At 40.8% G+C, this 15,646-nt stretch overlaps 1 protein-coding gene across 10 annotated transcripts in view; it reads left to right on the top strand.

Moving 5' to 3' along the window:
* The window catches only part of CAMK2D (calcium/calmodulin dependent protein kinase II delta), a 337,798-nt gene that overhangs the window by 233,515 nt on the left and 88,637 nt on the right, over positions 1-15,646 (top strand). For all 10 annotated transcript variants that reach the window (XM_049786926.1, XM_049786920.1, XM_049786918.1 and 7 more), the window contains exon 4: positions 12,780-12,845. In XM_049786926.1, the coding sequence (XP_049642883.1) occupies positions 12,780-12,845 (66 nt within the window). The remainder of the gene's footprint in view (positions 1-12,779; positions 12,846-15,646) is intronic.

The following is a 15,646-nucleotide window of genomic DNA, read 5'->3' as shown; positions in this document are numbered from 1 at the left end:
AACCCAGGCCATCTCATGGAAACTAAGCACCTGGATGGTTCTCTGTACCCTTGTCTTCTCTACTTAGTGTCCAAGTGGCAGCTAAGAGTCAGCACTGACCACATTGACAAATGCTTTTTTCTTGCCTGGTTTGGGTGTTCTTGGAAAGTCCTTCATCTCCATGACTGGGATCTCCTCATTTATAAAATGGAAGCAGTCCACAGATCCACCTTCCCCAAGAGAAACCAAGAACCCCTCTCATTTGACTTGTGATAAGCACCAAGAAGAGCACAAGTGCTTGCTCTGAGCTATTATGACAGTTCCATGGACACTTTGCCTGCCGTCTCTTTTTTTTAAGTTTTGTTTTTTTAATTTAAGGCACCATGTAGCCTAAGATACTGTTAATGGTGTCATGCATAACACACTCCAGTTCTACATCCTCCACCACTGATCTAGGCCCTTCTTTCCTCAGATCCCCTTTTATGATGAGTTTTCTACTTAAGACCAGTTCAGATCCTGTCACATTTGGGTGTTGGCTCTTCCCCTTCTCTGTTCCTTTGTATTCCACAAAGGAGAAACCTTTCTGAATCTTTCCCACTTTTGGCTGACTTCACTCACCCCCTCTTGTTTTAGCTCAAGGATTCCAGTCTGGTAGCCTTTGCTCCTGCAGTGGGCTTTTGAGTTTTATACTACAGGCCACAAGACCAAATCTCCCTTTCCAAAGACCCTTAGTGAGATTTTCCCACTTCCTTATTGCCATTTCTATATCTCAGCCTGGCTGTGAGGCTACTTCCTTTAACCACATATCTCCTAGAGTAGATCTACATCAGGGCTGATTCAAGAGTTAAAGTGGCTCGTTTCTTTTCTTGTTAAGTTCTGTCAGTAACTTGTATGTTTTCGATATTAGACCCTTATGGGTATTGAATGAATAGTTTTTCTCATTCTGTGGGTGGCTATTGTATCCTGGTGCTATTTCCTTTGAAGTACAGAAGCTTCTCAGCTTAATATATTCCCATCTATTTATCTCTGCTTCCACTTGTTTGAAGAGTGCTGTTTCCTCCTGAAGATGCCTTTAGTCTCAGTGTCATGGAGTGATTTACCTATGTGTTTTTCTCTATACCTTATGGTTTAGAGTCTGATATTTAGGTCTTTAATCCATTTGCACTTGACCTTTGTATGTGGTGTTAGATAGAGGTCTTAGTTCACTAAAAATAATCTAACCCCATCAAAAAATGGGGAGAAGAAATGAACAGACATTTCCTCAAAGCAGAAATACAAATGGCCAAAAGGCACATGAAAAAATGCTCCACATCACTAATCATCAGGGAGATGCAAATCAAAACAACTATGAGGTACCATCTCATGCCACATAGACTGGCACACATCACAAAGAACAAGAACAATCAGTGCTGGCAGGGATGTGGATAAAAAGGAACTCTCATTCACTGCTGGTGGGAATGCCTTCAAGTCCAGCCTTTATGGAAAACAATATGGAGATTCCTTAAAAAAACTGAACAGTGAGTTTCCTTTTGATTCCGCTATACCACTCCTAGGATATTATACCCTAGGAACACAAAAATATAATTCAAAAATACCTTCCTCACACCATTATTCATTGCAGTGCTATTTATAATAACCAGACTCTGGAAACAACCTAGATGCCCTTCAACAGACAAAATAGCTAAAGAAACTGGTACATATACACATGGAATATTATGTAGCCATCAGGAGAGATGAAGTCATGAAATTCTCCTATACATGGATGTACATGGAATCTATTATGTTGAGTGAAATAAGTCAGAGGGAGAAAGATAGACATAGAATAGTCTCACTCATCTGTGGATTTTAAACAAAATAAAAGACATTATTGTAATAATGCCCAGAGACAAAAGAGATGAGGGCTAGAAGGAACGGCTCATGATATGAAGCTCACCACAAAGAATGGTGAGTGCAATTAGAGAAATAACTACACTGACAACTATGGTGACAATGTCAATGTGTAAGAGAACTAGAATGCCTGTCTCAAATACAGGTGTGTGTGTGGGGGTGGAGACATTGGTGATGGGAAGGTTGCTTTAGTGAAGGGGGGTAGTGTTCTTTTTATGACGGAAACCCAACTGCAATTATGTTTGTAATCAAGGTGCTTAAATTTAAAAAAGTGACTGAACTTCGCTGGATCTCAGATGCCAGCACCCTTCTGCCTCTCTACTCTGCTGTCCTGCATTTCCGGCCTGATTTCACCCTTGGTGCGGCTCATCAGCCAGCCTGCCTTCCTGTGAGCTTTCCGGGGAGTCTGCCTTCCCGTGAGCCTTCCGTGGAGGTGAGTCGACAGGCCCAGAAAGGGAGGAGCCACTGAACTTCGCTGGATCTCAGATGCCAGCACCCTTCTGCCTCTCTACTCTGCTGTCCTGCATTTTTGGCCCGATTTCATCCTGGGTGCGGCCCATCTGCCAGCCTGCCTTCCTGTGAGCCTTCCGTGGAGGTGAGTCGACACGCCCAGAAAGGGAGAAGCCAGAGGAGCACGGTTGCTCCGCTCCCCTTCGTGACGGTGCACAGCATTTAGCCGATGAATACAATCAAAACACGTAGAAAAACACGCAGTACTAGTGTGACAATGGGGAAACAACACGGGCCAGTGCCAGACATAGAGAATGAAGATGGCAACTCTGATGACTTGAACATGACCAACCACCTAGGCAGTCTCTCAGATAAGGAGTTTAGAGTTGCAATATGAAACATGTTCAAAGAACTCAAACAAAGTATAGAAGAGAAAACTAAAAAGAATCAGGAGAATATGAAGATAGAAATGAGAAAACTCCAAACAGAAATTTCAGATCAAATAACAGGTCTGAGAAACTCAGTAGATGAATTGAAGAAAAACATGTTTGAGATTTCCCACAGGTTAACAGCAGCTGAGGATAGAATCAGTACACTGGAAGATGAGATACATAACAATTACATACAGCAGAAGAAATTGGAAAAAAGCCTCAAAGCAAATGATCAAACAATGGAAAAATTACTCAAAGAATGGGAACAGATGAAAATAGAAGTCTATGATAAGCTCAACAGAAACAACTTAAGAGTCATTGGAGTCCCAGAGACTCAGGAAGAAAATCTCCAGGAAGAATCAACAGTCAAGAACATCATTAAAGAGAAACTACCAGAGATAATGAATACATGTGATCAAATCCTGCATGCCCGAAGAGTGCCAACTAAAAGAGACCCCAGAAAAAACACCCCAAGACACATCCTAGTCACAATGACGAATCCCATAGAGACAGAATTCTGAAAGCAGCAAGATCGAAAAGAGAAATTACATTCAAGGGAACATCCTTGAGATTTACTGCAGACCTGTCACCAGAAACACTCAAGGCAGAAGGCAGTGGTGGGACATAGTGACAAAACTCAATGAAATAAATGCTTCGCCTAGAATACTGCACCCAGCAAAACTCACTTTTAGGTTTGAAGGAACAATACATAGTTTCACAGACAAACAACAGCTCAAAAACTTCACAGACTCAAAACCATTCTTAAAAGAAAAACTGAACGGCATACTTTAAGACAAGGCTTACCAACAGACACACCAAACTTTAATATAAAGATGGCACTAACTCCCAGGACAATTCTTTCTCTCAATGTCAATGGACTAAATGCACCAGTTAAGAGACACAGAGTGGCTAAATGGATCAAAAAACTCAATCCAACCTTCTGCTGCCTACAAGAAACGCACCTGAATAGTCAGAACAAACATAGACTCAAAATAAAAGGCTGGAGGAAAATCATCCAAGCAAACAACACCCAAAAAAAAGCAGGAGTGGCCATATTAATAACAGATGATGCAAACTTTATACTTAGGAAAGTTGTAAGGGACAAAGATGGACATTTTGTATTAATCAAGGGATATGTACAGCAGGAAGAAATCACCCTCCTAAACATATATGCACCGAATGAGGGGCCAGCAAAATATTTAATACAACTGTTGACAAATCTGAAAAATAATATCAATAACAACACAATAATTGTGGGAGACCTCAACACGGCATTGTCAACACTAGACAGGTCAACCAGACTGAAACCCAACAAGAATATACTAGACCTGAGGAGAGAAATGGAAGAAAGAGGCCTAGTAGATATATACAGGACACTCCACCCCCAGAAGCCTGGATACACATTTTTCTCTAATGTACATGGGACATTCTCTAGGATAGACTACATGTTAGCACACAAAACATACCTCCATAATATCAAGAGGATAGAAATTTTGCAGGCTGCCTTTGCTGACCACAAAGCCCTGAAATTATATATAAACTACAAAGGGACACAGAAGAAAAATTTTAACACCTGGAAGTTAAATAGCCTCATACTGAATAATCAGTGGGTCCGAGATGAAATCAAAGAGGAAATCAAAACCTTCCTGAAATCAAATGACAATGGAGACACAAATTATCAGAACCTATGGGACACAGCAAAAGCAGTACTGAGAGGAAAATTTATAGCTTTGCAAGCACACATCAGGAAAGAAGAAGGGGCATACCTGAATAGCTTAATGACGCAGCTCATAGAATTAGAAAGTGCTCAACAAAAGGATCCAAAAATAGGGAGGCAGAAGGAAATAACAAAGCTGAGAGCAGAAATCAATGAAGTGGAAACCAGAAAAACCATCCAAAAGATCAACGAAAGCAGAAGTTGGTTCTTTGAAAAAATAAACAAGATTGATAGACCACTGGCAAAACTAACAAAGAAAGAAAGAGAGAGAAACTTGATAACTCGTATTAGGAATGAAAAAGGAGAGATCACTACTGATATGGTAGAGATTCAAAGGGTAATCAGAAACTACTTTGAGAAACTCTATGCCACTAAAAATGAAAACCTGGAAGAAATGGATAAATTTTTGGAATCTTATAATCTTCCACGATTGAATGAAGAGGATGTAGCATATCTAAACACACCCATTACTATTGAGGAAATTAAGAAAATAATCAAATGTCTGCCCAAAAACAAAAGCCCAGGCCCAGATGGATTTACTAATGAATTCTTTCAAACCTTTCAAGAGGAACTACTACCAATCCTGGCAAGACTCTTTCATGAAATTGAAAAAACAGGAAAACTTCCAAATAGCTTTTATGAAGCCAACATTACCTTGATACCTAAACCAGACAGAGATGCTACGAAAAAAGAAAATTACAGACCAATATCGCTGATGAATGCAGATGCAAAGATCTTCAACAAAATCCTGGCAAATAGGATTCAATGCCTCATTAAGAAGATCATCCACTACGATCAAGTAGGTTTCATTCCAGGAATGCAAGGCTGGTTTATCATCCGTAAATCTATCAACATAATACACAACATCAACAGCAAGAAAAATAAAAATCACATGATCATATCAATCGACGCAGAGAAAGCATTTGACAAGGTCCAACACCCATTCTTGATCAAAACTCTCAGCAAGATGGGAATGGAAGTAACCTTTCTCAATATAGTTAAGGCCATCTACCACAAGCCAGAGGCAAATATTGTCCTCAATGGAGAAAAACTGAAAGCCTTTCCTCTAAATTCTGGCACAAGACAAGGCTGTCCTCTCTCACCACTCCTATTCAACATAGCACTGGAAGTAATCGCTATAGCGATTAGGCAAGAAAAGGATATCAAGGGAATCCAGATAGGAAAGGAAGAAGTCAAGCTCTCACTGTTTGCAGATGACATGATACTCTACTTAGAAAACCCCAAAGACTCTATCAAAAAGCTTCTAGAAACAATAGACTCATATAGCAAGGTGGCAGGCTACAAAATTAACACACAAAAATCAATGGCCTTTCTATACACCAATACTAATAAGGAAGAAATGGACATTAAGAAAACAACTCCATTCACTATAGTGTCACACAAACTCAAATATCTTGGAATCAACTTGACTAAAAATGTGAAGGACCTATACAAGGAAAACTATAAAACTCTGCTCCAAGAAATAAGAGAGGACACGCGGAAATGGAAGCACATACCCTGCTCATGGATTGGCAGGATTAACATAATTAAAATGGCAGTACTCCACAAGGTATTATACACATTTAATGTGATCCCTCTAAAGATACCCATGACATTCTTCAAATAAGTGGATCAGGCACTTTTGAAATTCATTTGGAACAATAAACACCCTAGAATAGCTAAAGCAATCATTGGGAAAAAGAATATGGGAGGAATTACTTTCCCCAACTTTAAACTTTACTACAAAGCAATAGTTATCAAAACAGCATGGTATTGGAATAAGGACAGGCCCTCAGATCAGTGGAATAAGCTTGAATACTCAGAGAATGTTCCCCAGATATACAATCACCTAATTTTTGATAAAGGAGCAAAAAATCCTAAATGGAACAAAGAAAGCCTCTTCAACAAGTGGTGTTGGCACAACTGGGTAGCCACTTGCAAAAAATTGAACTTAGACCCCCAGCTAACATCATGTACGAAGGTAAAATCCAAATGGATTAAAGACCTCGATATCAGCCCCAAAACCATAAGATATATAGAACAATACGTAGGTAAAACACTCCAGGACATTGAGGCTAAAGGCATCTTCAAGGAAGAAACTGCACTCTCCAAGCAAGTGAAAGCAGAAATTAACAGATGGGAATATATTAAGCTGAGAAGCTTCTGCACCTCAAAGGAAATAGTGCCCAAGATATAAGAGCCACCCACTGAGTGGGAGAAACTATTCACCCAATACCCATCAGATAAGGGGCTAATCTCCAAAATATACAAGGCACTGACAGAACTTTACAAGAAAAAAACATCTAATCCCATCAAAAAATGGGGAGAAGAAATGAACAGACACTTTGACAAAGAAGAAATACAGATGGCCAAAAGACACATGAAAAAGTGCTCCACATCACTAATCATCAGGGAGATGCAAATCAAAACAACGATGAGATACCACCTCACACCACAGAGAATGGCACACATCACAAAGAATGAGAATAAACAGTGTTGGCGGGGATGTGGGGAGAAAGGAACTCTTATCCACTGCTGGTGAGAATGCCGTCTAGTTCAACCTTTATGGAAAGCGATATGGAGATTCCTCCAAAAACTGGAAATTGAGCTCCCACACGATCCAGCTATACCACTCCTAGGAATATACCCTAGGAACACAAAAATACAATACAAAAACCCCTTCCTTACACCTATATTCATTGCAGCACTATTTACCATAGCAAGACTCTGGAAACAACCAAGATGCCCTTCAACAGACGAATGGCTAAAGAAACTGTGGTACATATACACAATGGAATATTATGCAGCTGTCAGGAGAGATGAAGTCATGAAATTTTCCTATACATGGATGTACACGGAATCTATTATGCTGAGTGAAATAAGTCAGAGAGAGAGAGAAAAACGCAGAATGGTCTCACACATTTATGGGTTTTAAGAAAAATGAAAGACATTCTTGCAATAATAACTTTCAGACACAAAAGAGAAAAGAGCTGGAAGTTCCAGCTCACCTCAGGAAGCTCATCACAAAGAGTGATGAGTTTAGTTGAATAAATAACTACATTTTGAACTGTCCTAATAATGAGAATGTATGAGGGAAATTGAGAACCTGTTTAGAGTACAGGTGGGGGTCGGGTGGGGAGGAGGGAGACTTGGGACATTGGTGATGGGAATGTTGCACTGGTGATGGGTGGTGTTAAGAAAAAAAATATTGTTATTCAATAATGGAATACAATGTATATACAATATATTATTATATACAATACATTGCATTATAAATAAAAAGAAAAAAAATTTTAAAAAGTGGCTCGTTTTTCTTTCTAGTTCAACCTTGGACCATCCTTACTGCTAAGCTTCCTACTCAGGTTCTATATTTCAAGAAATGTTAATGGCTCAGGAAAAAAGAGAACACTTCCCATTTCTGTTATATGCTACAAATTCATAAACCAGAAACAAAAGACAATTATGCATAGAGTTAGGCCATGTCCCTAAAAAACAATGATAAAACTTTTTTCTTGTTGATGTGTGTGGTGGCATCATATATCACAAGTTCAGAAATACCTTATAATTTTTCTATAAAAACTGAAGTCTGGGCCCGGAGAGATAGCACAGCGGTGTTTGCCTTGCAAGCAGCCAATCCAGGACCTAAGGTGGTTGGTTCAAATCCCGGTGTCCCATGGGGCCGGAGAGATAGCATGGAGGTAAGGCGTTTGCCTCTCATGCAAAAGGTCATCGGTTCGAATCCCGGCGTCCCATATGGTCCCCCGTGCTCGCCAGGAGCGACTTCTGAGCATGGAGCCAGGAGTAACTCCTGAGCACTGCCGGGTGAGACCCAAAAACCAAAAAAAAAAAAAAAATTCCGGTGTCCCATATGGTCCCCCGTGCCTGCCAGGAGCTATTTCTGAGCAGACAGCCAGGAGTAACCCCTGAGCATCACCAGGTGTGGTCCAAAAAAAAGCAAAAAAAAAAAAAAACTGAAGTCTAATTATTATTAATACCTCCCATATATCATTATTATGCCTCACAGCATAGCAGGACTCATATCAGTTTATCCCCTAAGTCTCTACTAGTTTATTAATTAGTGTAAGAGTTTATTCAGGATACTGACTTAATTTGTAGCATTGTGTGAAACACCATATAACACATTAATTTTTTTCAAAAATGTAGTAACTTTGGCTTAACTTTGTACTTCATTAAGCAATAAAGTGTATATAGAAATGTGGGTAAGTTTGAAAATTCAGAAATTTATTTTTAAAGCAGTGCATTGACCACTCAATTTTTTCTTCACAGACATTTTTTATGCATAAGGAAGAAAAGATTAAATGGTTTCATTTGTACAAGGTTATTTTGAAAAATAAAATAACAAATGTTACAAAATGAGAAAGAGGCACCAGAGACTGTTAACTGTATAAGTCAATGTTCATTCCAACCCTTTAGGTTGGTTTGATAGCTATTACAGCTTATTGAAATTTGATGGTCAGGTAGGTTCCTAGAATCTTCCCCATACTTGGTTTTGAGGTCAGGGTACGCAGGGATTACTTCTGGGTCTGTGCTTCAAGGTCACCTATGGGGAGGCAGTAGGGAGATCATATTTTGTGCCAAGGGTCAGTTGCAAGGCAAGTGCCTTACCCTTGTACTATCTCCTCATCCTATTCCACTCCAAGACTTTTAAATATTCATCTTTAAAATAACTTTCACGGAGAGCTCAATTATAGTGTTTTCTGCTTTCCTTGGAGGTGCATGTCAAGTCCAACTATACAGGATATGACTTTCTTTTTAAAAAAAATTGTATTTATTTATTTTATTGACTGACTGACTGATTGATAGATTGGTTTCTGGGCCACACCCAGCGGCACTCAGGGGTTACTCCTGACTCTGCACTCAGAAATCACCTCTGGCAGGCTGAGGGACCAAATGGGATTCAGGGAATCGGCCACAGGCAAGGCAAATGCCCTACTGCTGTGCTATCTCTCCAGGCCCCAGGACATGACTTTCTGATGTGGATCTTTAATTTGTTTTTCCTTTGTCATCAATCAGCTGACAAGGGTTACCAAAGTGATTTGTTCTACCCCCCCTTTTAGAAAAAGGAATGTTGCTCAGCTCCACCATGGAAATCTGCCCAGTTTCATTTGAGGCCACTACCATTTTCCTGGATCACTGAAGGAGTGAGATGTGGGGGACAGCAGTTTCACTCCACTTTGAGAAAATGTTAGCTGCTCAGGTGTTCAGATAACAAAGATCTGTAATGAAGATTCCAGTGATTTTGGGCCTGACCATTCTGATGGCATCTGTCTTAGGAACTTCTGTAAGTCAGTTACTTTCCTCAGTGACAAAAGATTTCTTACTAATATTTATTAAATGGCAGAGGAATACATGATTTTTGTGATGTTTATAGACTTATAGTCAAAAATAAGAAAAAATGTGAATGTATGTGACTTCTTATAATCACGTGCAAAGACAAAAATCCCACAAAATTATTATCATTGTTAGGGAGGCAAATGGATTTGTTAGAACTGCTTTCTCCATACTATTTAATTATTTTGTATTCTGATTTTTCTAGGACATGTTGTGTGTCACATTATTATTAGTGATTCTAATTGTGGGGCGGGGGGGGGGGGAATCCAGACTTTGTTTTAAATGAATCACATAGATGTGTAGCCATGGTTTTTAGAACAAAGCCCATCGAAAGTGATTATTTCCAATGAACATTTTTCATATCTAAAAATAACATAATGCAAGATAATGGTTCCAACATGAAAGGCACATGTGTAGGCACCCATAATGCATATACATTTTAAGATTAATTCATGGTTTTTAGTGGCACATCTTTTAGAAAAGGAGAGTGCGGAAGAAAATCGTAGGTAAACTGAACTCTGGAAGATATTCTTATTTAATGATGTTTCAGAACTTACTCAAATGAAAACCAAACAAGTGAAAACCACAAATTTTATTTCCCAATCTGTCATGCACATTCTCCAAGATTTCTACTTGACACTTTTCCAAATGACAGTTTCTGTTCTAGCTTACTGCCTTGCACATGCTGATGAGATGCTTAAGCTGTAGAATGAAAGAGCCTGACTCAACTCGTTCCACCTCTGGCTTCTCATCCGTATACCAGAGCCAATGATCAGATGCATCTCTGAGAGTGCTGGTGAGGTCTGAGGAGTTCATATGATGCTTAGTTTACCATGTGGCCCAGGAGAAGCACTCAATAATTGGGAATTGTGAACCCTTCTAGAGTGACACCCCAGAGCTGTAATTTCCCCCTTAAAATGAAGACAGATCAGAACCACAGAAGGAATGGCTGATACAGCCATGATAAAATGGCTTACTTCATATCTCAACTATAAGATATTTTTCAGGAAGCCTATTGACATTTTAGTCTAGTGACATCAGGTATTACTTGTCATGATGGCATGTGTGGGCTACTGCACACAGTCAGGCAGAGGAAAGGTGCCCACATTTGGGATGGTCATTTTCACTCTCTTTCCTGCAAATTGTTCCATATGTAGACTCTTTAAAGAAAAATTCTGCTGCTCAAGATTTACTCCTTCCCGTGTACTCAGGATTACTCCTGGTGGGATTTAGGGGACCATAAGAGATCCCAGGGATAGAATCCAAGTTGGCTATATGTAAGGCAAATGCCTTACCCTATTGTGCTTTCACACTGCCCCCATATACAGGCGCTAACTCAGCAATTTTACTTCTTAGAATGAATCAACATTGTAGAAACCCTCTTAAATGTGTGTGGTATATATATATATATATATATATATATATATATATATATATATATATATATATATATATATATATATATATATATATATATATATACCTTCATCACCTTTATTGTATCAAGATGCCTTTCTAATGGGATGAAATGACCAGGATGAAATGGCAGAGATAAAGCAAAGTTGGCCTAAATTCTATCTATGGCATGATCCCCCTTGGTGAGGAAAGCATGTTCACAGATACACAAACCAAGGATAGTTCTCATATCAAATCTAATTTATTTGTTCTAGAAAGAGGGATCCAGGCTGAGAGAGAGCAAAGAATTTGGTGTACTGCCATACTTGGAGGAATTGACTGTCAAATTGTGTCATTTGTTAATTGTGCTTGTTCTCTTTTATTTGCTTATTTTTTGAGCCTTGCTTAACTACTTCTGGTTCTATTCTCAGGGATCACTTTTACTGATGCTTTTGGGGTACCTTGTGACTTTGGGAGGGAGCCCATGTTTCCTGTTAGCTCTCAACCTATTGAGCTCTCCAGCCTTGAGGGATATTTTAAAGCATTTTGGTTGGTTTTGGGTTGTGTTTTATTGTTGTTGTTGTTGTTGTTGTTTTTTAAGGAAGGAAAAAGCTTTAATTTAAATTTGTGTACAGTACTCATTTATTCAGGAATCCCTCTACTTCTGAGAACCTGGAGAGGAAATGAATCCCCAAGATAGTTGCCCCTTTAATAAGAACTTGGAAACCTCGATGTGAAGGGACATGTGGAGGCCCCAAGTCCAGTGGACTTGGGAGAGCTTCCAGCAAGGAGGGCAGTAACAGTGCTCTGTAATCACAGAATGTCCTGTTGCCTCGCAAAACTCTTGATCATTGGCCTAGGCCTAGAGTATAAAGGAGATTTAGATTCTTTGCAGAGAGCAAGCAGAATTGACTGAATTAAATGGTGGTGGTGGTGGTGGTGGTGGTGGTGGTGGTGGTGGTGGTGGTGGTGGTGGTGGTGGTGGTGGTGGTGGTGGTGGTGGTGGTGGTGGTGGTGGTGGTGGTGGTGGTGGTGGTGGATGCTGCTGCTGGCGATCATACTCAGGGCCCACACTCCTACTGCTGAGCCCCAGCCCCAAGTGGCATTTGAGAAGCCACCTTAGCCCTTGCAGTGGATTCATGGCCATGCACGCCCAGCCTGCAGACTTACTCTCACAGCACAACACTGTTGTATATTTTCATTCAGAACATGTTCCCAAACTGCTCCCCTTGTTTTTTCAGTGCCCCACTCTCTGTCACTCCAGGGAAACTAACTGGCATGTAGAGGTAGCCAGGGCGATTTTTCTGTAGGAGGTAGCACTGCTTGCTCACAGCTGCTTGTGCTGAAAAATGTGTTCCAAGGATCCCAGGGTGCAAATACAGAAAGGATGTGAATGTTCTAGATGAGAGATTGATTTGTGGTAACAGCAAAGTTCATTATGTTTTCAAGGACTCTGTGTTTTAAATATAGTTTATTAAACAATATGAAAACAAATAAATGAACACATGCAAATCTTTCAATTCCAACTTTCTGCCCATTTTAATGTAGCCATCCCTTTGCTTTCACAGAGTTACTGGAGGGGAACTGTTTGAAGACATAGTAGCAAGGGAATACTACAGCGAGGCTGATGCCAGGTAAGTGGCTGCTCTGGGAAAGATATTGTTTTTGTTTACAGTCACAAAGTTGTTCATGATTGAGTTTGTCATACAATGTACAGAACCCATTCTTTCACCAGAGAACATTTCTCTTCACCAACGTCCCCCTAGTTTTCTTCCCACCCTCCCCCCTGCCCACCTCTATGGCAGACACTTCTCTCTTTCTCTGACCCCTTGCTCACTCACCCTGTTCTCTTTCACTCACTCACTGCTTTCTCTCTATCTCTCTCCTCTGTCTGTCTCTCTGTCTCTGTCTCTCTCCACTACTGTTTCTCTACTAAACACCACCATTTTCAATATTGTTACTAAAAGGGCATAATGCATATCATTTTATCTCTTTCAGCACCCAGTTCTCGCCCAGAGTGATAATTCCCAACTCTCATTGTCATAGTGGTCCCCTTCTCTGCCTTGTTTTCCTCTGCTCTTCGTGGCAGGTTTCCAACCTCCTACCCCTCATCTTTATTGTCTTTGGATACTATTACTATACTAATTTTCATAGAACACTTCTCCTAGGTATCTCTTTGCAAATGCATCAAATTCACTCAGTAACTATAAAAATTTAATAACACCGCCCAAAATGTGTTGTTCTTATAACAAATCCTTCCTCCTTGCTGTTTATCTTAAGGATTTTCAAGATGTTTTCTTGAAAATAAAAATTGGTGAATCTGGTTTACACTATTTTTTATTGTTTGACTAGAGTTAGGCAGTATTATCATTGTTGTTGTTAAAGTCTGGTTGATCTAACTTCTGCTAAATAAAGGCTTTTTCCTGGCCAACCTCTCAGACTGAGATTAGTCTTTAAATTTTGGGCTTCCCTGTATGAGAGTCACTTAGAAAAAGTGCCAGTTTCCATTTCAGTGCATTCAAATTAAATTAAAAGTTTGGTTTCTTGTGCCAGCCACCTTTCAGATACTGACTGGCTATTCTGGCCACTAGGCAGATTGGACACAGATCATTCCTCTCATCTCAGAAAATGCCACCACCAGCCCCTCTGTAGGCCGAAACCAGAGAAAGACAAACAGCATCTTAAGAGAGCACGGGGCTTAGCCACCTTGGAACTTTTACTTAAGTTCTTGGAACACTGACACAAAACTATTTATTCATGTATTGCTGAGAGGAGTTGAAGAAAAACTTCCCAGTCTTAGGCCTGGGCAAAAATCACAGTGGAAGCTAAAAATGTCTCAGCGTTCTGTGTAACTGGAAGCTTCTCAAGAGGACAAAGCAGAGCCGTCAGGCTGAAGTCATGTTCAGTGGCACTCCATACAGTGTGTATATGGCGCTGACTTAGGGTAATTGGTGATGTGAATGAAATGTTCTAGAAAATTGGTGACTGCTCTCCCCAAGGCCTCTTGATGCTTCTGGCTTCCTAAGCTTGCCGCTCCCATGGCCTGACCCTCAGCAAATGGTCTGCTACCACACCCTCCTGCCCAGCCAAGGAATGAGTACAGATGCCAGCTCAGTCCTAACTGTCTAATCTGTGTGCTCTGGTGGATCATGTTCACAATACTCAATAGATCTTCTATGTCTCTGACTCTGCTCTAACTTCCCCATATGGGAATTTTTCTGCTAAGGTCAAATAGGAAGCCCATGTCACTTAAGATGGGAAGGGCATTTTCAGTTTTCAGATGACACCTTCTGCTGACATTAGTTTCCTTCCTAAGGAGATTCAGAGCAGCTCAGCCAGCCCTAATTGCCAGCACCTGGTCATAGTGCTGACCAGGTGTATAAAGCGCCTCAGAAGTTTTATTGGTTTTGCTTCTACACAGTTGTAGTTAGACAAGTTGTTATGCAGCTTCAAAACTGTTGGTTGAAATTCAAATAGAGCCTAAAGGGGCCAAAGAGATAGCACAGGGGGTTCTATAATCAGGGCACCGTGGAAGGTCTTCTCCTGAGCACTGCCAGGAGTGATTCTTATGACAGAGCCAGCAGAAAGCCCATAGCACCACTAGGTAGATGAGAGGAGGGGAGGGGAGGGAAGAGAAGAGAAGAGAGGGTCTGGGAGGGGCAAAAGAAAGGAGGGGAGAGGAGAGGGGAAGAGGGGAGAGGAATCAGATGGAAAGGGGAGGGGAAAAGAGGATAGGGGAAGAGAAGAGAGGAGAGAAGGGGAGAGGAGGCGAGTGAAGAGGAGAGAAGAGTGGAGGGAAGAGGAGAGAAGAGGATAAGAGAAAGGAAAGGGGAAAAAATGAAAGAAAATGGAGCCCCATTCAATACTGTAGACCCCATGGGTTGTTCCATAGACATAGATGAAGTTTCACTCTAGGATATTTCTGAGAAGAAATAGAATCAAGGTGAAGAAACATTCTCTTCCAGCCTTCCAAGCCCCAAAGCCTATTCAACCCAAAAAGCAAGTCCTATGTGAGTGTTTTTCCCCGGTCCTTAGGTTTAAAAATCGCATCTATTTTCTTTTTTTTTTTTTTTTGGTTTTTGGTTTTTGGTTTTTGGGCCACACCCATTTAATGCTCAGGGGCTACTCCTGGCTATACGCTCAGAAGTTGCTGCTGGCTTGGGGGGACCATATGGGACGCCGGGGGATCAAACCGCGGTCCATCCTACGCTAGCGCTTGCAAGGCAGACACCTTACCTCTAGCGCCACCTTCCCGGCCCCTCTTTTTTGTTTTGTTTTTGGGTCACACTCAGCAGCGCTCAGGGGCCACTCCTGGCTCTATGCTCAGAAATCACTCCTGGCAGGCTCAGGGGACCATATGGGATGCTGGGATTTGACCACCATCCTTCTGCATGCAAGGCAAATGTCCTACCTCCATGCTATCTCTTCGGCCCCA

The sequence above is a fragment of the Suncus etruscus genome, chromosome 14 (assembly GCF_024139225.1).
Source record: "Suncus etruscus isolate mSunEtr1 chromosome 14, mSunEtr1.pri.cur, whole genome shotgun sequence".
NCBI lineage: Eukaryota > Metazoa > Chordata > Mammalia > Eulipotyphla > Soricidae > Suncus > Suncus etruscus.
Note: the sequence above shows the minus strand (reverse complement) of the source record. Positions and strands in the feature narration are given on the sequence as shown.